Source organism: Pristiophorus japonicus, chromosome 17 (genome assembly GCF_044704955.1).
Source record: "Pristiophorus japonicus isolate sPriJap1 chromosome 17, sPriJap1.hap1, whole genome shotgun sequence".
Lineage (NCBI taxonomy): Eukaryota > Metazoa > Chordata > Chondrichthyes > Pristiophoridae > Pristiophorus > Pristiophorus japonicus.
This window is the reverse complement of record NC_091993.1, coordinates 121402731-121430187: the sequence shown is the minus strand read 5'-3', so window position 1 is coordinate 121430187 and position 27457 is coordinate 121402731. Positions and strand designations below refer to the sequence as shown.

The 27457-nt window shown below is 49.8% G+C and overlaps 1 protein-coding gene across 1 annotated transcript in view; it reads right to left on the bottom strand.

The window, feature by feature from the left end:
- cntn2 (contactin 2) overlaps positions 1–27457 on the bottom strand; it is a 146757-nt gene that overhangs the window by 35420 nt on the left and 83880 nt on the right. The window contains exons 8-14 of the mRNA XM_070859477.1: positions 21786–21922; positions 17494–17623; positions 16392–16542; positions 13572–13699; positions 12679–12854; positions 10716–10836; positions 3290–3448 (exon numbers count right to left, since the gene is read on the bottom strand). Coding sequence (XP_070715578.1) covers positions 3290–3448; positions 10716–10836; positions 12679–12854; positions 13572–13699; positions 16392–16542; positions 17494–17623; positions 21786–21922 — 1002 coding nt within the window. The remainder of the gene's footprint in view (positions 1–3289; positions 3449–10715; positions 10837–12678; positions 12855–13571; positions 13700–16391; positions 16543–17493; positions 17624–21785; positions 21923–27457) is intronic.

The window sequence follows — 27457 nt, the reverse complement described above, 5'->3', positions numbered from 1 at the left end:
TCACCACTCTCTGGGTGAAGAAGTTTCTCCTCATCTCGGTCCTAAATGGCTTACCCCTTGTTCTTAGGCTGTGACCCCTGGTTCTGGAACTCCCCAGCAATGGGAGCATTCTTCCTGCCTCTAACCTGTCCAATCTTGTCAGAATTTTATATGTTTCGATGAGATCCCCTCTCATTCTTCTAAACGCCAGTGGATACAAGCCCAGTTGATCCAGTCTCTCCTCATATGTCAGTCCTGCCATCCTGGGAATCAATCTGGCATGTGCGCACATTGTGGAGGCCGTAATTTATGGCCCATAATCTCCCGTCTCCAACCACCCCACCGGGTCAAATATCCTTTTTTCCCCCTAAATTCTCTCCCGTCTCCAGCAACTAAAAAACAAAAGCGTTGAAAGAGAAGCAGTATTTTTGCTGGAAAGAAAATTGAAAAGAGAAGCAATATTTTTAAGTGCTGCCCACTGTTCCCTTCCCCCCCTCTATGATTTTTCTCCCTGGGCTTTTTTTTGCTGGCTGCAGTGCCCTGGAATTAATCTTTAATTCCTGGAGACTCCAAGCTGACCCTGGTAGGTTGGAAAACCCGAACAGGCAGGGGTTAAAACCAAGCCTTTGCGGCCAAGGCCCACACATCGGCCCGAGGTACAGAAACCCTTCAACACCCGTGGATCGGAAAGTTCAATACCTTCCGGAGAGGCGAGAAATGAAAAATATAAATAAAACAAACAGCGTTCTCCTCCTCCGCTCGAAACACCCACGGCCGATTCTTTCAGATATGTATAAAAAGAAAATCTGTTGCACTCCTCCAAACAAACAGCTCCTGGTCCAATTTTTTGCTGTGGCATCTCGCTCAATTAAAATGGAAATTTTTTGCTGAATTGAATTTGAAATGATTGATCTTCAGCACTCTCACCCTGACTCTCAGTCAGGCTGCACCGTGCAGCTGTGGGGACGCAGAGGATAGCAGCCTCTGCAACAGCGAGGAAAGGCTGCACATTGTAAGCTGCTTGTGGCAGCTCCGTGGGTGGAAACGCACGCCCTGGCTTTCCCTTCAGGGGGACAGAAGCCAAAGCAAGGTGCTGGTGCGGGATCAGCTTAAAATAAATTACAATAATTCAGTCAGTTCGGGGAAATAGAAAGTTAACGATTACGCCAAGGGGAGGAAATTAAAAGGGGCCAATTGGATAGACCTGTTACACTGGGCATCCAGCAAAGAAAAGGCTTGCATTTATATAGCGCCTTTCACGACCACCAGATGTCCCAAAGCGCTTTACAGCCAATGAAGCACTTTAAAAAAAAAAAAAGTATAGTCACTGTTGTAATGTGACAGGGACTGTGGCTCTAGTATTGGACTGTACAGCCACCTAAGGACTCATTTTTAGAGTGGAAGCAAGTCTTCCTCAAAATCCGAGGGACTGCCTATGATGATGATGATGATGATGGAAACGCAGCAGCCAAATTGCGCACAGCAAGCTCCCACAAACAGCAATGTGATAATGACCAGATAATCCGTTTTTGTGATGCTGATTGAGGGATGACTGTTGGCCAGGGGACCGGGGATAACTCCCCCTGCTCAACTTCGAAATAGTGCCGCGGGATCTTTCAGGTCCACCTGAGAGGGCAGGCGGGGCCTCGGTTTAAGGTCCCCTCCAAAAGGCGTCACCTCCGACAGTGCGGCACTCCCTTAGCACTGCGCTGGAGTGTCAGCCTAGATTTTTATGCTCAAGTTCCTGGAGTGGGACTCGAACCCACGACCTTCTGACTCGGAGTGCTGACACTTAGGTGAACGAGCCCTTGGCTGATATCAACGGAGTACATTTCTGGCCGCCCATTTTGCTGTGTAGGACTAATGCGGGATTGTTCCAATCAGGCTAGTGGCTGGCTCTAAACCTACCTGTGCGAAGAGGCGATCGGAGGTGCAGGCTCGAAGGGCTGAATGGCCGGCTCCTGCACCTATTTTCTATGTTTTTTTCTGTGTTTTGCCTTCGGACTTCTCCAGACTCAGCAAAACATGAAATAGGAACACAGGAGCAGACCATTCTGCTCCTCGAGCTCATTCCGCCACTCAATGAGATGATTCATGGCTGATCTGCATCTTAACGCCATCCATCCGCCTTGGCCCCATATACCCTTGGCTGGCAAAACTCTATCGATCTTGGATTTAAACATTAATTGACCCAGCATCTACTGCTTTCTGTGGGAGATCTCCCCGTACTTCTAACACCCTTTGTGTGAAGAAGTGCTTCCTAACTTCTCTACTCCAGAGGGCTGTGGATGCTCAGGTGTTGTGGATATTCTGGGCAGAGATCCACCGATACTCAGGGGACCAAGGGATTTTTTTGTGCTCAAGTCTCTGGAGTGGGACTTGAACCCACAACCTTCTGGCTCAGAGTGCTGTGGGAAAGTGGAGTCAAGGTGCAAGATGAGTGACTGGCAGAACAGGCTTAGAAACATAGAAACATAGAAAATAGGCGCAGGAGTAGGCCATTCGGGCCTTCTAGCCTGCACCGCCATTCAATGAGTTCATGGAACTTCAGTACCCCATTCCTGCTTTCTCGCCATACCCCTTGATCCCCCTAGTAGTAAGGACTTCATCTAACTCCTTTTTGAATATATTTAGTGAATTGGCCTCAACAACTTTCTGTGGTAGAGAATTCCACAGGCTTGAAGGGCTGAACGGCCAAATCCTGCTCTTATTCCTTATGTTCTCTCATGAATGGCCTGGCTCTGATTTTAAGGTTATGCCCCCTTGTCCTAAACCCCCCCCCCCGCCAACTGCGCTCCGTTTTTCACCCTGGAACGGCAGCAATGGTGGCGGCAATGGTGGCGGTGAGGTGTTCTGCGCGGGCGGTTAGCCTCCAGTGTCCCGCCGGGGTTTTCGGAGCCGGTTTTGCGACGGCGCTGAGTAACACCGCCCGGAATGTCTTTGTGGGTTTTTTTCAGATTCCCCCCCACCCCGCCCCCGGCCATCTCTGGGAGCGCCCCCGGCCCAGCTCTTTAGCTCAGGGGTTTCCCATACTAACTCCCCGAGAGAGGTATACAACGCTTCCTTTAGCGCCGCGCCCTCTGACTCAGGGCCCAGCTTGCCCAATTTTGCTGACTGAGGGTACAAACTGTTGCCGGGCGCTACCTTTACCTCCCCGCCGCCATTACCGCCCCGGAACCATCAAAGCCGAAAATCTCGCCTGCTACATTCTAGGGGATGCAAGCCTAGTTGGTGTAATTTAGTGAGAGATGGTGCACCCCCACCAAACCTTTAAACAGTGCAAAGGTACAGAGCGCAGCGCGGACTTTACCTGTCCTGACATTCCTCCACTCGTCAGACAGTGCCGTCCTGGCTTGTATTATGTACTTGCCGATGGGGCTGTGGTTATTGTAGCCCCTGCTCCAGCTCACCAGCACCGAAGTGTCATTGATTTCTTTCACCACAACACCTCCAGGAGGGCCAGGCGGACCTAGGCAACAACAACAACAACAACTTGTATTTTTGTAGCGCCTTTAACATCCCAAGGCATACGAACATACGAACAATGACGGACAGGTAAAGGACCCTCTGGTCCGTCGAGCCTGTCCCACACAATCGCCACACCTCGTGTACACTTTCCACCCCGCCCCAAACCCCGTCATCTCCTGGGAGAGGCAAAGAAACAGATAACCCAGGCCAATTTGGGGGGGGGGGGGGGGGGGGGGGTGGCAAAAGAATCTGGGGAATTCCTCTCCGACCCCTCTAGGCGATCGAAACTCGTCCAGGAGATCACTCTGGCCATTAAATTCCCTGCAGTACCTACCTTCTGCAAGAGTTAATCTCCGCTGCAACCAGAAAGAAAACCAGCTTTTGCTTGGAGGAATTCAGTGAGTCTGCATCCAACACATGAAACGGCCGCTTGTTCCAGAGGTCTGCTATTCTCTGGGAAAAGACCCACCTCCTGACGTCTAACCTCGATCTAGCCTTATACAACTTGTGCCCCTGGGTCCTGCCTAGACTATTTAATTGAAATAAACTGTCAGCTGGAACACTGTCTATTCCTTTCATTATCTTATAAACCTCAATCATACCCCCCTTAAGTCTAGGCTGCTCTAAGGTAAAGAGTTCCCAACTCTTTTAATCTATCTTGATAACCGAGATTCTTTAAACTTGTCGCTTCACAACAGCGTTATCAGACAAAGTTTGACACCCAGGAGATTTTAGGACAGATGACCAAAAGCTTTAAGGGGCGTCTCAAAGGAGAGAAGAGAGGCAGAGAGGTTAAAGGAGGAAATTCTAAAATTTAGGGCCTTGGCAGCTGAAGGCACAGCCGCCAATGGACACCTTAAGTCACTCCTTAAAACCACAGCAAGCTCCCACAAACAGCAATGTGATAATGGCCAGATAATCTGTTTTTTGTGATGTTGATTGAGAGATAAATATTGGCCCCAGGACACCGGGGATAACTCCCCCTGCTCTTCTTCGAAATAGTGCCACGGGATCTCTTACGTTCACCTGAGAGAGCAGACGGGGCCTCGGTTTAACGTCTCATCTGAAAGACGGCACCTCCGACAGTGTAGCACTCCCTCAGCACTGCACTGTGAGTGTTAGCTGTGATTTATGTGCTCAAGTCTCTGCAGTGGGACTTGAACCCACAACCTTCTGACTCAGAGGCGAGAGTGCTGCCCACTGAGCCCCGGCCGACACACAAAAATGACTGAACTATCACAGCCGGGTGCATTATGAAGAAGGGATAAGATATACAGTGTGACGTCTGAAACCCAGAAACCTCGGGACTGAGGCCATTCCGGATTCTGGGTATTTCAGGATTTCGGAGCGTCTTTGCCTGGGCCGAGGTAGGTGGGGTCGGAAGGCGAGGTTGAGCCGCTGAGGATTGGGGTGAGGTTGGGCCGCCTTAATTCAAAGTAGTCCCTAGATGGATAGCGAAAGAGAAAAAGAGTGTGAACACCAGCCATAAGGTTCCGGCAACTGCAAGGTCACCCTTACCGAGTTGGGGCTTCCTCCCTCCGAGGTCGCTCCAGTGATGTCACTGATGGGGCGTGGCCTCCGGGGGCAGCTTGGCCTGGACTTGAGATCAGGGTCGCCAACTCTGATTGGACGTATTCATGGAGGTTTCATCACATGACCTCCCGTCTCCAAATGCTCCCCACCCCCCGCACTCCCGCCATTGGTCACCCCAACATGTCCATCGCCACGGCGCCCCGCCTTCCCACAGCCAATCGGAAAGCGAAAAGACTCTTCATTGCCCGATTGGATGATTCTTGTCTGTCAATCGATCAGGCTTTTACCCCCATCTCCATAATGAATAAACAGAAGTGCTCAAAGAAAATGTAAAAGAAAAATACAATATTTTTAATGCCCTAAAGATTTAGCTCACAGGAGTGTCCTGAAGATTAATCTTCCATTCCTAGCGACTCCAGGCCAACCCTGGAGGGTTGGCAACCCTACTTGGGATTATCCCGAGAGCCAAGGATCTCCGGACAAAGGCAGTACAATGATTGAAAATGTGTCTTCCATAGAATTAGGAGTAGGCCACACGGCCCCTCGAGCCTGCTCCGCCATTCAATAAGATCATGGCTGATCTCTGACCTCAACACTTTCCTGCCCGATCCCCATATCCGTTGATTCCCCATGACTCCAAAAATCTATCGATCTCAGCCTTGAATATATTCAGAGACTGAGCCTCCACAGCCCTCTGGGGCAGAGAATTCCAAAGATTCACAACCCTCTGAGTGAAGAAATTCCTCCTCATCTCAGTCCTCAATGGCCGACTCCTTATCCTGAGACTGTGACCCCTGGTTCTAGATTCTCCAGCCCGGGGGAAACATCCTCTCCACTTCTACCCTGTCAATCCCCCTCAGAATCTTGTCTGTTTCAAATAGATCACCTCTCATTCTTCTAAACTCCAGAGTGTCACCTTCCTGGAGTAACCATGGTAACAAACGGCCACCCAACTTGCGGCCCAGTACGCTGGTAAGAAAATTGACATTGGCGAAATAAAAAGCCCCAAATAAAACCATGTTTTTGGACTTGTTTTCAATCAATGAAATGAAGCTTAGGGGAGTGATTGGAATGAAAAGCCATCGCCCTCCCTCCTTTCCCCCCCCCTCCGACCCCCTTTTAATTATTTGATGAAAAGAACCTTTGTGGTCCTGAAAGCTTACAGAAACATCCTTGGCGCCAGCTGTTTGTTGGACCGGGAGGGCCCTTTCGCTCGCTGAAACAACCAGCCCTTCATCTGCAAGCGGCTCATCAAATGTCACTTCGCTATGACATTTGCTGCATCAAAACGAATTGCAATTAACAGGGGAGGCTGAAGCAATTAATATACATCAGTCGGATATCAATTAAAAGCTGAAAATCGAATCCGGTTCCCCAACCCGTTGTTTTAAAGCCGAGCAGACTGAGAGACTGGGCCATCCGTGACCATCACACCATACCCAGCAGTCATTATCTCCTTGTGTTTTTCTCTCCATTTTTCTTAATCATAGAATCTCACAGCACAGAAGGAGGCCATTCAGCTCACCGTGCCTGTGTCATCTCTTTGAAGAGCGATCCAATTAGTCCCACTCCCCCTGCTCTTTCCCCTGCAGATTTTTCCTTTTCAAGTGTATATCCAATATCCTTTTGAAAGTTACGACTGAATCTGTTCCAACGCCCTTGCAGGCAGCGCGTTCCTGATCAACAACAGGAATTCTCCCCTCTGTTCTTTTTTTGTGCCAATTATCTTAAACCTGGTTACAGTGCAAATAGTTTCTCCTGATTGGCTCTATCAAAACCTTTCACAATTTTGAACGCCTTCATTAAATCTCCCCTTAACCCTCTGGGCTACAAGGAGAACAATCCCAGCTTCTCCAGTCTCTCCACGTAACAGAAGGCCCACACCCCCCCCCACCCCCCATCCCTGCTCTCACGCCAGTCAGTCCCCTCTGCATCCTCTCCAAGACCTCAACATCTGTCCTGAAGCGAGGTGCTCAGAACTGGACACTTTAGGAAGGTGTTAGCGTTGTGAATTCTTCATTATAGATTCACAGAAATTTACAGCACGGAAGGAGGCCATTTCGGCCCATCGTGTCCGTGCCGGCCGACAAAGAGCTATCCAGCCTAATCCCACTTTCCAGCTCTTGGTCCGTAGCGCTGTAGGTTATGACACTGCAAGTGCACATCCAAGTACTTTTTAAATGTGGTGAGGGTTTCTGCCTCTACCACTCTTTCAGGCAGCGAGTTCCAGACACCCACCACCCTCTGGGTGAAAGAAATTCCTCTCGAATCCCCTCTAGACCTCCAACCAATCACTTTAAATCTATGCACCCCTCTGCTAAGGGAAACAGGTCTGTTCTATCCACTCTATCTAAGCCCCTCATAATTTTATATACCTCAATAAGGTCTGCCCTCAGCCTCCTTCGTTCCAAAGAAAAACATACCCAGCATCTCCAATCTTTCCTCATAGCTAAAATTCTCCAGTCCAGGCAACATGCTCGTAAATCTCCTCTGTACCCTCTCTAGTGCACTCACATCTTTCCTGTAATGTGGTGACCACAACTGCACGCAGTACTCCAGCTGTGGCCAAATTAGTGTTTTATACAGATCAAGCATAATCTCCCTGCTCTTGTATTCTATGCCTGGGCTAATAAAGGCAAGTATGCCCTATGACTTCTTAACCACCTTATCTACCTGGACTGCTACCTTCAGGGATCTGTGGACCTGAACTCCAAGGTCCCTTTGTTCCTCAACGCTTCTTAGTGATCTACCATTTAATGTATATTCCCTCACCTTGTTAGTCCTTCCCTTACCTCACACTTCTCCAGATTGAATTCCATTTGCCACCGTTCTATCCATGGGGCACCTGAGCAAATGGAAAAGGGATTGAATGGACACCTGTCGCCTTCCACTGCCTCACCCTCCTTCATCTGTTAGACGGTGAACGCTGATGACCTACTCAATCCATGGCCCAACCTGATCTCATAAGAACATAACAAATAGGAGCAGGAGTCGGCCATTTGGCCCCTCGAGCCTGCTCCGCCATTCAATAAAATCATGGCTGATCTGATCATGGACTCAGCTCCACTTCCCTGCCCGCTCCCCATGACCCTTCACTCCCATAACGTTCAAAAATCTATCTCCACCTTAAATATATTCAATGACCCAGTCTCCACAGCTCTCTGGGGCAGAGAATTCCACAGATTTACGACCTTCTGAGAGAAGAAAGTCCTCCTCATCTCAGTTCTAAATAGGCGACCCCTTATTCTGAGACTATGTCCCCTAGTTCTAGATTCCCCCACGAGGGGAAGCATCCTCTCTGCATCTACCTTGTCGAGCCCCCTCAGTCTCTTATATGTTTCAATAAGATCACCTCTCATTCTTCTAAACTCCAATGAGTACAGGCTCAACCTGCTCAACCTTTCGTCATAAGACAACCTCTTCATCTCAGGGATCAACCTGGTGAACCTTCTCGGAACAGCATCCAATGCAAGTATACCCTACCTTAACTATGGAAACCAAAGCTGCACGCAGTACTCCAGGTGTGGCCTCACCAATGCCCTGTACAATTGTAGCAAGGCTTCCCTGCTTTTATACTCCACCCACCTTGCAATAAAGGCCAATATTCCATTTGCCTTCCTGATTATTTGCTGTATCTCATCCTCTATCTACTGGGAACTTTCCAGAGGGAGGCACTGGACAGAGATCAGGAGCAGGAACCATGGTCAACATTTCCGTTCCCCAAGGCCAACTGCAGCACCCCGACTGCGATTAAGTAGCTTGGCATTGACCGGGAATTAGACCTGATATCTTTCCGGTATAGCTCTGTGTGAGTCTGGGCACTGCATGCACCCTCTGCACAGCTTCTCTATTCTATTACATTTCTCCAGGTCACCATATTAACCCATTCACTTGATTACTGAGGAATATAGAAACATAGAAAATAGGAGCAAGAGAAGGCCATTCAGCCCTTCAATATGATCCTCTATCTCAGCACCGTATTCCCGCTTTCCCCCAAACCCCTTAATGTCATTTGTGTCTAGAAATCTATCTATCTCCCTCTTAAACATATTCAGTGACTTGGCCTCCACAGCCTTCTGTGGTAGAGAATTCCACAGGTTCACCGCCCTCTGAGTGAAAATATTTCTCCTCATCTCGGTCCTAAATCTCCTACCCCGTATCCTGAGACTGTGACCCCTTGTTCTAGACTTCCCAGCCAGGGGAAACATCCTCGCATCCAGTCTATCCAACCCAGTCAGAATTTTATACGTTTCAATGAGAACCCCGCTCATTCTTCTAAACTCTAGTGAATGCAGGTCTAGTCGACCCAATCTCTCCTCATACGACAGTCCTGTCATCCCAGGAATCAGTCCAGTGAACCTTCGCTGCACTCCCTCTATGGCAAGTATATTCTTTTGTTAGGTAAGGAGACCAAAAACATAGAAACATAGAAAATGGGAGCAGGAATTGTCCATTCAGCCCCTTGAGACTGACCAGAGACCAATAGCCAAAGCTGATACCTCCTAGCATATGTCCTTCAATGCTACTTCAGTTGAAGGCTTTGGCCACAGGAGGAATCCATTCAGCCCCTTGAGCCTGTTCTGCCATTGAATTAGATTATGGCTGATCTGTATCTTAATTCCATTTACCCGCCTTGGTTCCTTAGTTGTGAAAACCCTTACCCAACAAAAATCTTTTGATCTTAGTTTTGAAATTTCGACTTAGCCTCAACAGCTTTTTGGGGGAGAGAGTTCCAGATTCCCACTCCCCTTTGTGTGAAGAAGTGCTTCCTGACATCACGTACCCAAACGGCCTAGCTCCTTTTAAGGTTATGCCTCTTGTTCTGGAATCCTCCAGGAAATCGTTTCTCTCCATCTACCCTATCAAATCTTCTATTCATCTTAATCACCTCAATTAGATCACCCCTTAATCTTCTATACTCGAGGGAATGCAACGCAGTCTATGAAACCTGGCCTCATAATTGAACCCTATTAGCCCTGAAGAGGCTGGGGCTCTTCTCGCTAGAAAAGAGAAGGCCAAGGGGTGGCCTGATGGAGGTCTTTAAGATAATGAAAGGGTTTAATAAGGTAGACGTAGAGAAGATGTTTCCATTTGAGAGGGAGACCAGAACTCGGGGCCATTAATACAAGAGTCACTAATAAATCCAATAGGGAATTCAGGAGAAACTTCTTTCCCCAGAGGGTGGTTAGAATGTAGAGCTCGCTGCCACAAGAAGCAGTTGAACTAGAGGGCATTGTCTCAGGATAAGGGGTGGGCCTTTTACAACTGAAAGAAGGAGGAATTTCTTCACTCAGAGGGTTGTGAATCTTTGGAATTCTCTGCCCCAAAGTACTGTGGATGTTCAGTCGCTGAGCATATTCAAGGCTGAGATCAGTAGATATTTGGACTCTAGGGGAACCAAGGGATGTGGAGATAGGGCGGGAAAGTGGAGTTGAGGTCGAAGATCAGCCACGATCTTATTGAATGGTGGAGCAGGTTCGAGGGGCTGAATGGCCGACTCCTGCTCCTATTTCTTATGTTATGTTGAGGTGAATAGTGTAGATGCCGTAAGGGGAAGCTAGATAAACACATGAAGGAGAAAGGAATAGAAGGATATGCTGATAGAGTGAGATGAAGGAGGGTGAGAGGAGGCTCTTATGGAGCATAGACATTGGCATGGACCAGTTGGGCCGAATGGCCTGTTTCTGTGCTGTAAATATTGTATAATTCTATACAATCAAATCGATGGTCCTTACCTCTCACAACCAGCATTCCGGACACTGATGCGCTGTCAACTACCGTCTGGGCTGTGCATGTGTATCTGCCCGAGTGTTTCAGCTGCACGTTGACGATCCTGAGGTCCCCAATAGTTTCCCGCTGCAAGCAGAGAGGTGGAAGTCCTTCTGAGTGAGTCAGGCAGTGGCACGAGTGGATGCCCCATGGCCCATTGGATCGAGTAACACCAGCCACTACCAGCCATCCCAACAGGCGGCCCTCGCAAACACCGAACTCCCGGCATCCCATCGCCGCAATCCGCCCCACACAAAACGGCTTTGCCCTATGCCATCAGACGCCGCCCCGCTACCGCACTTGCCAAATCAACAAACAGATCAATGCCTTCGATCAGCAAAAAATCACGCTCAACACACCGACTGCGTCTTAGTGGGTGAAATTCCCCTGTTGTGCGCCTCCAGTTAGCGCCTCTGGGGGGCGCTAATGGTGCGCGATCCCGGTTTCGCCTGGTGGCGGGGGTAGGGGCCGCTACCGACTCCCGCGATATTAGGCGGGGGTTAGCGGAGGCGCGAACACGGTAGCGCCCTGGACCCGGACCCCCCCCCCCAGCGCACCCGGCGATGACGTCATCGCCGTCTGCGGCGACCCCTTCGCGCCTCGAGTCAGAAATTGGCCAGTGCCTCGTGGCGCTTCCGCGGGCCATGTCAGTGCCAGCCTCGCGGTTCGCGAACTGGGCCAACCCCCGCTCCCAGGGGCGGAAGTTAAAGGGGCAAGTGCTTTGCGCTATGCACCGCCATTTTGTCGTTTTGGTCGCCTCATCGGTCGGCCTGTCTTGGTGCTCCGTGGTGTGGCCACCATCATTTCTTCATTCCAACAAAATACTTCAGGTGGATGTGAAAGGCACTATATAAATGTATGTGAGTCAGTCTGCCTGTTGCCTGTCTGTCTCTTTTCCTCTCTTTCCCTCCCGCTCTTTCTTTCTTTCTCTCCCGTTCTTTCTCTCGCTCTCTTTCTTTCTTTCTCGCTCTTTTGCTCGCGCTATCCCTCTCTCGCTCCCTCTCCCACCCCCGTTCTCCCGCTCTCCCTCTCCTGATGCCTGTTTGTGAAGCACCGTACAAAACTTCTTCATTTACTAAAAATGTGCCTGTCCCTTCCGATTTGTATTAAAAAAATTATCTTTTTAATGAGAAGTGTGAGTTATTCTCCACGATTAACGGCTGACTAACCAAAGTACGCTCTTGGAAATCGCTTCCCAAAATCGTTGCTGCGCTGTTGGTCGTAGATTGTCAATTTGTGGAGACAAATCTGGCCTTTGGTTTGCTTGAAGAGGAGCCTCGGGCCCAAGGTGTTGTTTCTTTGTTGAGTTATACTCTCCTGGAGCCAGCGTGGCAGCCCCGACCGGCGAGAGAACACCAGCGGCAGGCCGGGGCCTTAAAAGGCGAGCGGCGAGTGTCCCCTGGAGCAGCGTGGCAGCGTACCACTTCAGGGAGCAGTACGAGCTGGTGCAGGAGGGCGACGTCTTGGAGAAGGGCAACTGGATTAGACGTCACCATAATCCAGGTCGGTGATTGGAGCGTGGGCAGGTACAGCAGGAGCGGCGAGGTTGGGGCGAAGGAGCGGCGAGAGATTGCAGAGCGACATGATCGGGGCCCGGGAGAGGCGAGGGCCCTGGGGCAGCACGGGCCCAGCCCACACTGCGATATGTGTGAGCGCACTAGGTCCGTGCAGCAGAGCTGGTCTCCAGTCGTCCTGGTTAACCCTTGCCACTGGACCAAGACCTCGCTCTGTCAAGCCCGTGTGGTGGCTGGTGTGCAACGGCCACCCCACGTTAAAAAAATCCACTCACAGGCATCTTCCGCCCTTCAACATGTAGTTCGGGACCTGGAATATTAGGTCCTTCATTGAAACACCTGTGAACTCATCCCTTTTTTTGGTGTGGAAGCAAGTCATCCTCGCTCCGAGGGACGGCTTAAGAAGACGACTCACCGTGGAAACGCGTTGGTAGTGCTCCCCCATTAGGTCAAAGTCTATCGGCGATTCGTTGACGGACCAGGTGAAGGTGAGGTCCATGGTGGGATCGTGGTTTGCGTGGCACTGCAGTATGGTGTCCTCACCAAGGTTGATGTCAGCGTTGGCCGGAGCCAGGGTAATTTTAGTGGCGTCTGTGGGAGAAACAGAGGAACGAGTCAAGAAAGGAGGAAGATCATAGAATCATGGAATGTTTATAGCACGGAAGACGGCCACTCGGCCCATCGAGCCCGTGCCAAATGGCCCTCTTCCATGCTGTAACCATTCTATGATTCTAGCTAGCCCCACTCCCCCCGCCCTTTCACCCCAGCCCTGCAATTTTTTTTCCTTCAGGTACTTATCCAACTCCCCTTTTGAAAGCCACGACTGAGTCTGCCTCCACCACCCTCTCAGGCAGCGCATTCCAGATCCTAACCACTCGCTGCGTAGATAGGTTTTTCCTCATGTTGCCTTTGGTTCTTCTGCCAATCGCCTTAAATCTGTGTCCTCTGGTTCTCGACCCTTCCACCAATGGGAGCAGTTTCTCTCGATCTACTCTGTCTATAGACCCCTCATGATTTTGAACACCTCGATCAAATCTCCTCTCAACCTTCTCTGCTCTAAGGACAACAAGCCCAGCTTCTCCAGTCGATCCACGTAACTGAAGTACCTCATCCCTGGAATCATTCTCGTAAATCATTTCTGCGCCCTCTCTAAGGCCTTCACAAAAGGACGACCCGCAGAAAGAGAGAGAAAATGTAATCGGAATGCGCTTAAAAGTTCAGGAAGAGAAACTGGATCTTCTCGGGGTATCATCCATTGACCAAAGGAGCCGACTGTACCCTTCCTAAAAACAGAGCATCCAGACTGACCTCGGACGGACACAGTGCCCGTGCTGTTTGCCTTTCCCAGGAAATTCTCCGCAAAGCAGGTGTATTTGCCTTCGTCCGTTCGGCTTATGTTCCGAATCCTCAAGGTACCGTCTGGGGTTACGTTTATTCTGCGTGAGCCAAACAAAGAGGTTTATGGAAGCGACACGATTATGAATGAAAAGTGCCATCCGAGCCAGCCACCTGGCCCAATGGTGGACGGGGGACTGATGTCTGTGTGGACCCCGCAGAGAGGACCTCCACTTCTTCATCAGTTTGCTCCATTGCTCGTACCTTCTACCCTACGTAAACTAGAGGTGATCCAAAACCAGGCTGCCCGTATCCTAACTCGCACCAAGTCCCGCTCACTCATCACCCCCTGTGCTCACTGACCTACATTGACTCCTGGTTAAGCAACGCCTCGCTTTCAAAATGCTCATCTTTATTTTCAAATATGGCTTTGCCCCTCACTATCTCTGTAATCTCCTCCAGCCCCACAATTCCCCCCGCGATATCTGCGCTCCTCTAGTTCTGCCCTCTTGAGCATCCCTGATTATAATCGCTCAACCATCGGTGGCCGTGCCTTCTGTTGCCTAAGCCCCAAGCTCTGGAACTACCCTCCCTAAACCTCTCCACCTCTCTCCCTCTCTTTCCACCTTCAAGACGCTCCCTAAAACCTACCTCTTTGATCAAGCTTTTGGTCACCTGCACTAATTTCTACTTGTGCGGCTCGGTGTCAAATTCTTATCACATAATACCCTTGGGCGCCTTGGGACGTTTCACTATGTTAAAGGCGCTATATACATACAAGTTGTTGTTACTCAGAACCTCTCAGCCCGCGTCCCCTCCTGCACAGAGCCTCGTGCCACCCGCCATTCTTTGCAACACGCACTGGCTTCATGTGGCTCAGTGAAGCTCATCTTCAAACCCCTCCCGCAGTCTCGTTTCATCGGAGGGATGTCCTGCAGTCACACCTCCCCGCCCAGAACCCCCACCCCGGCCAGAACCCCCACCCCACTCCTGTAACTACAGATTACCACTTGTTCTCCGCTCCACCACTGGAGGCTGATCACTCAGTCACTCTGTCCTTCACATTTCTTCCCAGAAACCCACTCCGTTATCTATGCAGACTATAGATATACTCTCTGTATAGTTGCATAAGATGGAGACTTGTTCCCTGATGTACTATCAATAAGGTTTACACTGTGTATATACTACTCTGTGGCATCACTAGAGGGTGCAACTGGTGGAGACCGGGGTTTCCTGCTCCTGTGGCAGAGGCTGTCCACCAGGGGGCACTGCGGTGGGAGACCTGAGGGTCACCTGTATAGGTGTGCAGGGCCCAGTATAAAAAGCTGCACACCATGCTTGTGTCTCACTCTGGAGTTACGAATAAAGGACCAAGGTCACTACAGTTTGAGTACAACACATTGCCTCGTGGAGTCATTCATAAGTGCATTACAGACATAACACACTCCACCTCATCACCTCATCCAGCCTCAAAAAGCTTCTTAAAAAAAACTACCTTCATCCCTGCTCCTAAATGTTGTTCCTTCTCCTTTCAATGTCCACCTTTTCCCACCTTGTTGAGCACTTGGAGAATAGGAAGATCCAGTCTCTGATAGATCTATTCACTTAGTCCCATTCCAGTCCTTTCCCCATATCTTTTATCTCTAATCATTTATCTTTCGGGCAATATTTATCCATTTCCCTTTTATAGATTCAACCAGTGTGTCTGAGAGGGCATTCCCTAACAACACCGAATAAAAAATGTTCTTCTAACTTCTCGGAATCACACAGCACAGAAGATGGCCATTCGGCCCATCTAGCCTGTGCCAGCTCTGTGATAGAGCGATCCAATCAGTCCCACTCCCTCTTTCGGATGAGACGTTAAATCGAGGCCCCGCCCTCTCAGGTGGATGTAAAAGATCCCAGGACATTATTTTGAAGCAGAGCAGAGGAGTTATCCCCAGTGTCCTGGGGCCAATATTTATCCCTCAATCAACATAACAAAAAAACAGATTATCTGGGTCATTATCACATTGCTGTTTGTGGGAGCTTGCTGTGCGTACATTGGCTGCCGCGGTTCCCATATTACAACAGTGACTGCACTCCAAAAAGTACTTCATTGGCTACAAAGCATTTTGAAACATCTGGTGGTCGTGAAAGGCGCTATACAAATCCAAGTCTTTCCCCAGAGCCCTGCAAATTTTTCCTTTTCAACTATTTATCCAATTTCCTTTTGAAAGTTATGATTGAATCTGCTTCCACCGGCCTTTTTTTCTCCTTATCTCTGCCCCCCCGCCACTTTGTAAAGACAAAATTTTCAGGGCTATGGAGAAAGAGTAGGGCAAGTGGGACTAATTCAATAGCTGGTTCAAAGAGCCAACACAGGCATGATGGGCCGAACGGCCTCCTTCTGTGCTGTGTGATTCCACAAGGTCCACTCCCCACTCACCTAACCTGCCTCTGTCCCATGGCAACTTACTGCTTCCATCCACACGACTGACTGTGTCTCCGAACTTAGTGTCCTCTGTAAACTTGGATATACAACCCTATTCCTCAATCCAAGTATCGCTACACATGGCGAAGAGCTGAGGCATCAGTATACATCTGTGGGGACCACCCCTCGTCACATCCCACCAATCAGAGAACACTCCCTACACTCTGTCTCCTACCTCTCCCAACCAATTACATTCTTTTCAACTCTAGTGATATCCTGAATGTTGGGCCTCGTCCCTTCAGCTAAATTTCTCAATGATAAAGCCCAACATCGCCACTGACCTTGGGGTCTGTCGTGTTGAGGTTATTTTAGGCACTGACCTTGAGCTGTTGGATAGAATCTCGGTCCCTTTACTCCAGAAGATGCTCGGTTTGGGCGCGGACCGAGGGCTGCACTCGATCAGCACCTCGCCCCCCCGTGCTGCCGGAATCAGCCGCCTCACTGGGTTCGATTGGAAATTCGGAGGGAAGGCTGGGAATGAAAGACCATGAAGCACTGGAGTGAACTGTTCAAAACAAATCCCATCCAGTGACAGTGCGGACAGTCACTGCGTCCCCCCAGAGTGCGACCCCCTCCCCCCCCACGCACAGTGCGTTCCCCCCCCCCACAGTGCGGAACCCCAACCCCCTCCCACAATGTGCACCACCCCCACAGTGTAGCGCCCCCCACCCCCACAGTGTGACCCCTCCCCCCCATCCCCCACAGTGCGACCCCTCCCCCCACCCCCACAGTGGGACACCTCCCCCCCACCCCCACAGTGTGACCCCTCCCCTCACCATCCCTCCCACAGTGCGACCCCTCCCCCCTCCCCCACAGTGCGACCCCCCCCCACCCACCCCCCCACAGTGCAACCCCTCTCCCACCACAGTGCGACCCCCTCCACCCTGTCCCACACATAGCTCTGCTGGGTAGCACCTTCCTTCTATTTTGCTCGGAGTCACAGAAGTGCCTACAGTGGGAATTTCTTTGCCGTTCCACTGGTACTGCTAGAATCAGAGGAGGAAGGACAGCCCTTGAGGTAACCGCTCCAATGATAAAAAGGTATACAGCAAAATCAAGGGTAATGTGGAGTGGGCAGGGAAGTGGAATTGAGGCCAAGATCAGATCAGCCATGATCTTATTGAATGGCGGAGCAGGCTCGAGGGGCCAAATGGCCGACTCCTGCTCCTATTTCTTATGTTGGTGAAGAGAAGATGCAATGCCCCCCCATACAAACAAAAGTAAATAGAGGGAACCATGTGTGTGGGAGTAACCTGACTCGAATCAACAGTACTGGCTGTGAACTTGATTTTAAGCTAGAATGCTCCTGGCTGCTATGTGACCATGCCCTGCCCAACAAGCCTTTGTTCACCGTTGCGATTCCAGCTAACCGTGATGGACAGTAGACTCAGAGGTGCAGCATCCCATCAACGTCCAACCCACCTTGAACTTGCAGCTCCGCGTTGGCATAAATGGTTCCGTGCTTGTTCTCAGCAATGCACTGGTACATTCCGCGATCCTCCAGAGATAGTCTTGAGACTTTCAATGCGCAATTGTTGACCTCAAAGCGGCTCTGCAAAGAGTCAAAAGAGAACGCCCGAGAGGGAAGCGATTAACAGGAACAGAAGAGAATTTGATTCTGAAGATGCATTCCTCCCTCCACCTGAATCGGACCAATGCCCCTGGTCTCATTGGTCGAGGAAGGGGCGGGTTCGGGCAAGTTTCCCCACTCCTGATGACCGTCCAGGTAACTCCCGTTGGAATGACCGTGAGGGGTGGGGGGGGGGGAGAAGAACTGTTGGCCTTGCACTCGGGTGTAGGACGGGTGAGGGGCACACCTATTTGGCAGTGGGACGGATCGCACCCAATTCGTGGGTGGACATGAAACGAGCCTGAGCCCAAAGCCCGCTGATTATCCAAATTATTAAATAGCATTCACAGGATGAGGTGTGGTCATCAAGTAGTCTACGGAGCTTAGGAACGTGCAGGACAGGAGGAGATCATTGTGTCCAATCATCCAAAAGTTTGAAAAATACTATACACCAGTGCCTCTCATCCTTCTTACTGCCAGTCTTAGAATCGTACAGCACTGAAGGAGGCCTTTCGGCCCATCATGCCTGTGCGGCTCTTTGAAACAACAATCTAATTTGTCCCCCTCCCCACCCCGCTCTTTCTCCACAGCCCTACACGATATTCCCCTTCGAGTATTTATCCAATTCTCGGGAGTTTCTACAGTGTGTACCATCTACAAGATGCAGCAACTCGCCAAGGCTTCTTCAGCAGCACCTCCCAAACCTGCGACCTCGCATGGGAACACCACCACCTCCACGTTCCCCTCCAAGTTACACACCGCCCCGACTTGGAAATATATCATCCGTTCCTTCATCCAGAATTCTGGAACTCCCTCCCGAACAGCACTGTGGGAGCATCTTCACCACATGGACTGCAGCAGTTCATTAAGGCGGCTCACCACCACCTTCTCAAGGGGCAATTAGGGATGGGCAATAAATGCCGGCCTTGCCAGCGACGCCCACATCCCGAGAATTAATATATCACATACATACCTTCTGGAGAGAGAATTGGACAAGGAAAGTTCTACATGCAACACATATATAAATCCAACACATATATATGAAGAACGAAACAGTTCAAAAGCTTCCCCTGTCTTCACGAAGGAAGACACAAATAACCTTCCGGAAATACTAGGGGTTCGAGGGTCTAGTGAAAAGGAGGAACTGAAGGAAATCCTTATTAGTCAGGAAATTGTGTTAAGGAAATTGATGGGATTGGGGGTTGATAAATCCCCAGGGCCTGATAGGCTGCATCCCAGAGTACTTAAGGAAGTGGCCCTAGAAATAGTGGATGCATTGGTGATCATTTTCCAATATTCTACTAACTCTGGATCAGTTCCTATGGACTGTAGGGTAGCTAATGTAACACCACTTTTTAAAAAAGGAGGGAGAGAGAAAACAGGTAATTATAAGACCGGTTAGCCTGACATCGGTGGTGGGGAAAATGTTGGAATCAATTATTAAAGATGAAATAGCAGCGCATTTGGAAAGCCGTGACAGGATCGGTCCAAGTCAGCGTGGATTTATGAAAGGGAAATCATGCTTGACAACTCTTCTAGAATTTTTTGAGGATGTAACTAGTAGAGTGGACAAGGGAGAACCAGTGGATGTGGTGTATCTGGACTTTAAAAAGGCTTTTGACAAGGTTCCACACAAGAGCTTAATGTGCAAAATTAAAGCACATGGTATTGGGGGTAATGTATTGACATGGATAGAGAACTGGTTGGCAGATAGGAAACAGAGAGTCGGAATAAATGGGTCCTTTTCAGAATGGCAGGCAGTGACCAGTGGGCTGCCGCAGGGTTCAGTGCTGGGACCCCAGCTATTTACAATATACATTAATGATTTAGATGAAGGAATTGAGTGTAATATCTCCAAGTGTGCAGGTGACACTAAGTTGGGTGGCGGTGTGAGCTGTGAGGAGGATGCTAAGAGGCTGCAGGGTGATTTGGACATGTTGGGTGAGTGGGCAAATGCATGGCAGATGCAGTATAATGTGGATAAATGTGAGGTTATCCACTTTGGTGGAAAAAATAGGAAGACAGAATATTATCTGAATGGTGACAGATTAGGAAAAGGGGAGATGCAACGAGACCTGGGTGTCATAGTACATCAGTCATTGAAGGTTGGCATGCAGGTACAGCAGGTGGTGAAGAAGGCAAATGGCATGATGGCCTTCATAGCTGGAGGATTTGAGTATAGGAGCAGGGAGGTCTTACTGCAATTTACAGGGCCTTGGTGAGGCCACACCTGGAATATTGTGTTCCGTTTTGGTCTCCTAATCTGAGGAAGGACGTTCTTGCTATTGAGGAAGTGCAGCGAAGGTTCACCAGACTGATTCCCGGGATGGCAGGACTGACATATGAGGAGAGACGGATCAACTGGGCTTGTATCTACTGGAGTTTAGAAGAATGAGAGGGGATCTCATAGAAACATTTAAAATTCTGATAGGATTGGACAGGTTAGAGGCAGGAAGAATGTTCCTGTTGCTGGTGAGTTCCAGAACCAGGGGTCACAGTTTAAGAATAAGGGGTAAGCCATTTAGGACCGAGATGAGGAGAAACTTCTTCACTCAGAGAGTTGTCAACCTGTGGAATTCCCTACCGCAGAGAGTTGTTGAGGCCAGTTCGTTAGATATATTCAAAAGGGAGTTCGATATGGCCCTTACGGCCAAAGGGATCAAGGGGTATGGAGAGAAAGCAGGAAAGGGGTACTGAGGTTGAATGATCAGCCATGATCTTATTGAATGGCGGTGCAGGCTCAAAGGGACGAATGGCCTACTCCTGCTCCTAATTTATATGTTTCTATGTTTCTATGATCCTATTAATATCAAGGTGTAACCACAGAGACAATTCTCCTAACTTTCATTTTTACTCATTCACAGGATGTGGGCGTTGCTGGCAAGGCTGGCATTTATTGCCCATCCCTAACTGCCCTCTATCTTGAGCCGCCATCTTGAATACAACTGAGTGTCTCGCTGGGCCATTTCAGAGGGCAGTTAAGATTCAACCACGTTGCTGTGGGTCTGGAGTCACGTATAGGCCAGACCGGGTAAGGGCGGCAGATTTCGTTCCCTACAGAACCAGATGGGTTTTTACGACAATCCGGTAGTTTCATGGTCACCATTAGTGACACTCGCTTTTTATTCAAGATGTATTTAATTAAGTGAATTTGAATCCCACAGCTGCCATGGTGGAATCTTAACTCACGTCTCTGGACCATTAGTCCAAGCTCAGTCCAGTAATCTAACCACCGTACTGCCGTACCACTTTCTCAGCACCATCCCCAATCGAGTACAGGTTGATCGTTCGAAATACGGAGTTCCGAAATTCTGAATGCTCCGGAATCCGGACACCGGGCCAATCCGTGGCGGTATCGTCTTGAATCCGGAAAATGTTCCGAAATCCGGACTCCCCCGCATTGGCGGCCCAACCTCGCCCCGACCCTCGGCGGCCTGACCTTGTCCCGTTGCCTCGGCGGCCCGACCTCCGACCTCGCCCCTTGCCTCGGCGGCCCGACCTCCGACATCGCCCCTTGTCTCGGCGGCCCGACCTCCGACCTCGCCCCTTGCCTCGGCGGCCCGACCTCCGACATCGCCCCCTGCCTCGGCGGCCCGACCTCCGACCTCGCCCCTTGCCACGGCGGCCCGACCTCCGACCTCGCCCCTTGCCACGGCGGCCCGACCTCCAACCTCGCCCCTTGCCACGGCGGCCCGACCTCCGACCTCGCCCCTTGCCTTGGTGGCCTGACCTCGCCGCGACCCTCGGCAGCCCGACCTCGCTGCGACCCTCGGCGACCCAACCTCGCCGCTACCCTCAGCGGCCAGACCTCGCCCCGGCCCTCGGCGGCCCGACCCTGCCCGACCCCACCTACCCCGGCCCAGGCAAAGACATTCTGAATTCCGGAAATAGACGAAATTCGGAACAGCCTCGATCCTGAGGTTTCCGGATTTCGGATGTACCAATTAGTTGAGAGCGAAGCGAGTGCACTCAAACCCATTTCACTTTCGGAACTCGCGTCGCTGGATCATTAGCCCAGGCCTCTGGATGACGAGCCCAGTAACATAACCACCGTGCTACCGTAACCCCCATAGTCGTGATGACCCGCTGCCCAAACCACGCGGGATAAATCGCTGCTGTTTAAATTCGGGAGGAGGGTCCGTACCTTCGAGTTTAACAACAGGCCGTTCCTCAGCCACCTGCACGTGGGTCGGGGCTTTCCAGCAGCGGCACATTTCCACCACAGGTTGGAGCCGATGTCCGCCTCTGTGTCGCTGATAATCTGCAGCCACTCCGGCTGGGCTGGGGGTGGGGGGGGTGAAGAAAGGAAGAGAGAGTCAACGAGCAAGAAGAGGGGGGGGGAACATGGAATGAGATAGAATGTTACAGCACAGACCACAGACTCCGCATGAAACTTCTCCAACCAAGGTTCTCTGTGAGCTGCACTTTGTTCATTTCAACGCGCGGTCCCTTTAAATTTCAGTGCACACGCAGTATTTACAGCGTAAAACCCGGTTCATGGCCTGCGCAGGACCTTGCAGATTACTGCACCGCCATGCACGCGCCTCATCAGGAACATGACCTTTTTTTCCTATTCGTTCACGGGTTGTAGGCGTCACTGGCAAGGCCACCATTTATTGCCCATAAGAAAGAAAGACTTGCATTTATATGGCACCTTTCAGGACCATCAGACGTCTCAAAGCGCTTTACGATCACTGTTGTAATGTGGGAAATGCGGCAGTCAATTGGCGCACAGCAAGCTCCCACAAACTGCAATGTGATAATGATCAGATAATCTGTTTTTAGTGACGTTGATTGAGGGATAAATATTGGCTAGGGCACCGGGGATAACTCCCCTGCTCTTCTTCGAATTTGTGCCGTGGGATCTTTTACATTCACTGAGAAGGCAGACCTCAGTTTAACGTCTCATCCGAAAGACGGCAGCTCCGACAGTGCAGCACTCCCTCAGCATTGCACTGGAGTGTCAGCCTAGATTTATGTGCTCAAGTCCCTGGAGTGGGACTGGAACCCACAACCTTCTGACTCAGAGGCGAGTGTGCTACTCACTGAGCCACAGCTGCCAAACAGCTGAGAAGGTGGTGGTGAGCCGCCTTCTTGAACCGCTGCAGTCCGTGTGGTGAAGGTGCTCCCACAGTGCTGTTAGGGAGGGAGTTCCAGAATTTTGACCCAGCGACAATGAAGGAACGGCCGATATATTTCCAAGCCAGGATGGTGTGTAACTTGGAGGGCAACTTGCAGGTGATGGTGTTCCCATGCGCCTGCCGCCCTTGTCCTTCTAGGTGGTAGAGTTTGGGGGTTTAGGAGGTGCTGTGGAAGAAGCCTTGGCGAGTTGCTGCAGTGCATCTTGTAGATGGTGCACACTGCAGCCACGGTGCGCTGGTGGTGGAGGGAGTGAATGTTGAAGGTGGTGGATAGTGTGTCGATCAAGCGGCTGCTTTGTCCTGGGTGGTGTTGAGCTTGTTGGAGCTACACTCATCCAGGCAAGTGGACAGTATTCCATCACACTCCTTCTAATGTATGTAAACATTGCCAATGTGTAAGACTTGCCACCAGGGGGCGTACCTGTGGGAGACCCAAGGGTCACCTGCACATCCTGGGCAAGCAGGTATAAAAGGCAGTCTACCATGCTGCCTCCCAGCCATTACAATAAAGAGACCAAGGTCACAAATGTTTGAGCTTAAGATATACAGTCTTATGGAGTTACTCTAAACATAACACTCCTGACTTGTGTCTTGTAGACGGTGGAAAGGCTTTGGGGAGTCAGGAGGTGAGACACTCGCCGCAGAATACCCAGTCTCTGAACTGCTCTTGATGTCACAGTATTTAATATGGCTGGTCCAGTTAAGTTACTGGTGAATTTACTCTATTTCACCCTATCAGCATATCTTTGTATTCCTTTGTCTCTCGTGTGCTTACCGAGCTTCTCCTTAATACTATTCGCCTCAACCACACCATGTGATAACGCATTCCACAATCTCACTAGAGAACGAGTGAGAAACATTGAGAATGAGGGAGGAACGGAAAGCCACAAATGCATTTTCTGTACAATCTCATTTTGCTGCAGGAGTGATGGTCTGGATTGTGGACAGTGATGCAATGAATCATCCCTGTTACTCTCTGTTCAGCGGATAAAAAATATTCTGTGGTATGAAACAGATCCCTCGGTTGTTATGATATATACGAGACAAGCCACTTCACACTGCAGCCAGAAACTGGTGAAACTCTCCCGCTGTGTGCAGTCAGACACAGCTCTGAACCTGGTCTGCCTCATACCCACTGGAATAATGTCCGCTGCTTATTGTGACTGTGTCTCCTTCTTATTGGCTTTCCGTTTCTGTATCAGACACGCGCTGGATATTCAGATTGGTGATCGATCGAAGATTTAGATCATGCTTTAAATACCGACAGCAATATGCATTTATATAGCGCCCTTAATGTAGTCTAAACATCCCACGGAGCTTCACAGGAGGGAAATCAGACAAAAACTGACACTGGGCCAAGGAGAGAGATAATGGCCCAGAAATCCCGGCTGCCCCGAGTCCGTATGGAGTGTCTACAAACCCGGGAAGGCTTCGGAAAAGCTGGTTTTCATCGCACAATGTGCATGTGCTGAAAACCGACTTTTCTGATCTGTCAAACTGGAGCGTGACAGATCTCACGCATCTCGGGAGCGAGGACATTTGCACGGGCAAGATTGCGGGATATACCCATATCTTACCCGGCAAATGTCCTCAAAACTCTTGTGCCTGATAAAAGCAGGTGCATAGCCTACTGTTACAGGCGTAAGGATTTAAAAACATACAAAAATATAATTCAATTAAAATTAAAAAACACACCTCACATAATTCAAATTAATTGAAATTAAAGTTAATAAATATCTGAGAGAAACATTTTTTTTCCGAGTTTAAAAAAAGTTTTTTTAATTATGGTTAAAAATAAATGTAACGTAGGGTTTTACATTTATATTACATTTATGTACATTATGTACGTTACATTTATTTTTAACCATAATTAAAAAAACTTTTAAAAAACTCGGAAAAGAAATGTTTCTCTCCGATATTTATTAACTTTAATTTCAATTAATTTGAATTATGTGAGGTGTGTTTTTTAAATTTTTTTTACATGTGTTTAGTGTCTTTGTTTTTTTTTCTCATTAATAGCACTGAGAACTCGAGATACGGAGTTCCCATTGCTATTAATGAGAAAGCTGTGGAATACTGTACCTGATTGGCTGAGCAGTCACATGTGACTGCACCTTCTGTGTGGGAACCTGGTGGATGGGGTCGGGCTTCTCAGCGCGGGAAGAGAAGGCCTCCCCACCGGAATCCCACGCTCCTCCCGGACCACCGGGTACTTTCGAAGAAATGTTTCAGATCGGAGGCAATTGCCCGCGGAAAGCCTCCGACCGCAATTTCAGCCCCATTAGGACAGGTGACCAAAAGCTTGGTCAAAGAGGTAGGTTTTAAGGAGCGTCTTAAAAGGAGGAGAGAGAGGCGGAGTGGCGGGGAGGTTTGGGGAGGGAATTCCAGAGCTTGGGGCCCAGGCAGCTGAAGGCACGGCCGCCAATGGTGGAGTGAAGGAAGTATAGGAGGCCCAAAAGGCCAGCGATGAAGGAACGCGGAGTTCTCGGAGGCTGTAGGAGGTTACAAAGATAGGGAGGGGGCAGGAGATTTTAACACGAGCATGAGAATTTTAAAATCGAGGCATTGCCGGACCGGGTGCCAATGTATGTCAGCAAGCTCAGGGGGCGATGAGTGAACGGGACTTGGCGCGAGTTAGGACACAGGGCAGCGGAGAATAGAACGAGCTGAAGTTTATGGAGGGTGGAAGATGAAGGCTGGCCAGGAGAGCATTGTAAAGTAAAGGAATAGTTTTCTCAAAACAAATGGATATCTTACAGTCAGAGAAGAAGTCACACAAGGATATCCCCAATCGATAATGTTTGATAGCTTGTTCTCTGACAGCCGAGGCCTTAAGCTCTAGAATTCCCTCCCTAAACCACTCTGCCTCTCTCTCTTCCTTTAAAACCTACTTAATGTTGTTCTAAAATCTCCTTACGTGGCTTGGTGTCAAAGAGAAACAGGGGTCACAGTCTCAGAATAAGGGGTTGTCCATTTAGGACGAGATGAGGAGAAACTTCTTCACTCAGAGGGTTGTGAATCTTTAGAATTCTCTGCCCCAGAGGGCCGTGAATGCTCAGTGGTTGAGTATATTCAAGGCTGAAATCAATATATTTTTAGATGCGAAGATAATCACGGGATTTGGGGATCGGGCAGGAAAGTGGAATTGAGGTCAAAGATCAGCCATGATCTCACTGAATGGCGGAGCAGGCTCGAGGGGCCAAATGGCCTACTCCTGCTCCTAATTCTTATGTTCTTATGATAACTGGCTGGCTGACTAGAAGACTCCATCAGTATTCGTGGGATTAACTATATGGATTCTCTACTTTGCTTTAGGCGTTAGCAGCTGCACCAGGAGTAGAGCACCATCAACTTTGGGATCAATAATTCAGGCAACACAGAGTAACCCGTTGCAACAGCAAACGGTGCCCCCAGGCTCAATATGGCTCCTTGTTTGAACTACCAGATGATTATGTGACTGGCACCCATGGAACTATACCCAGCACGTGCCAGAACCTTCTACTCTCATTTCAGGCATGATCCATTTGTGGTCAGCAAGATCTCATGTTCCCAGGACAGACGCACCAACGTTAGCGTCCTCGACCAGGCCAACATCCCCAGCATCGCAGCACTGACCACACTCGACCAGCTCCGTTGGGCAGGCCACATTGTTCGCATGCCTGACACAAGACTCCCAAAGCAAGCGCTCTACTCGGAACTCCTACACGGCAAGTGAGCCTCAAAGCCTCCTTGATAAAGTGTAACATCCCCACCGACACCTGGGAGTCCCTGGCCAAAGACCCCTAAGTGGAGGAAGAGCATCCGGGAGGGCGCTGAGCACCTCGAGTCTCATCGCCGAGAGCATGCAGAAACCAAGCGCAGGCAGCGGAAGGAGCGTGCGGCAAACTGGTCCCACCCACCCTTTCCTTCAACCACTGGCTGTCCCACCTGTGACAGAGACTGTAATTCCCGTATTGCACTGTACAGTCACCTGAGAACTCGCTTTTAGAGTGGAAGCAAGTCTTCCTCGATTCCGAGTGACTGCCTATGATGATGATTATGTTCCCAGACCAACACCAACATTACTCTTAGTTGAGCACTGCGGAATGCAGCAGGGCAGCCTGGCCCCCGGTCAAGAACATAAGAAATAGGAGCAGGAGTCGGCCATTCGGCCCCTCAATCCTGCTCCGCCATTCAATAAGATTGTGGTTGATCTTCTACCTCAACTCCACTTTCCTGCACTATCCCCATATCCCTAGTTCCCCTTAATATTCAAAAATCTATCAATCTCTGCCTTGATTATGCTCAACGACTGAGCAATCACAGCCCTCTGGGACAAAGTCCAAAGATTTACCACCCTCTGAGTGAAGAAATGTCTCCTCATCTCAGTCCTAAATAGCTGACCCCTTATTCTGAGACTGTGAGGAGCATTTTAAAGGAGGAGAGAGAGGTAGAGAGGCGGAGAGGTTTAGGGAGGGAGTTCTAGAGCTTGGGGCCCAGGCAACAGAAGGCACGGCCACCGATGGTGGAGTGATGTAAATCGGGGATGCTCAAGAGGGCAGAATAGAAAACAGAGATTCGGGATAAATGGGTCATTTTCCAGTTGGCAAACAGTGACTAGTGGGGTGCCGCAGGGATCGGTGCTGGGTCCTCAACTATTTACAATCTATATTAATGACTTGGATGAAGGGACTGA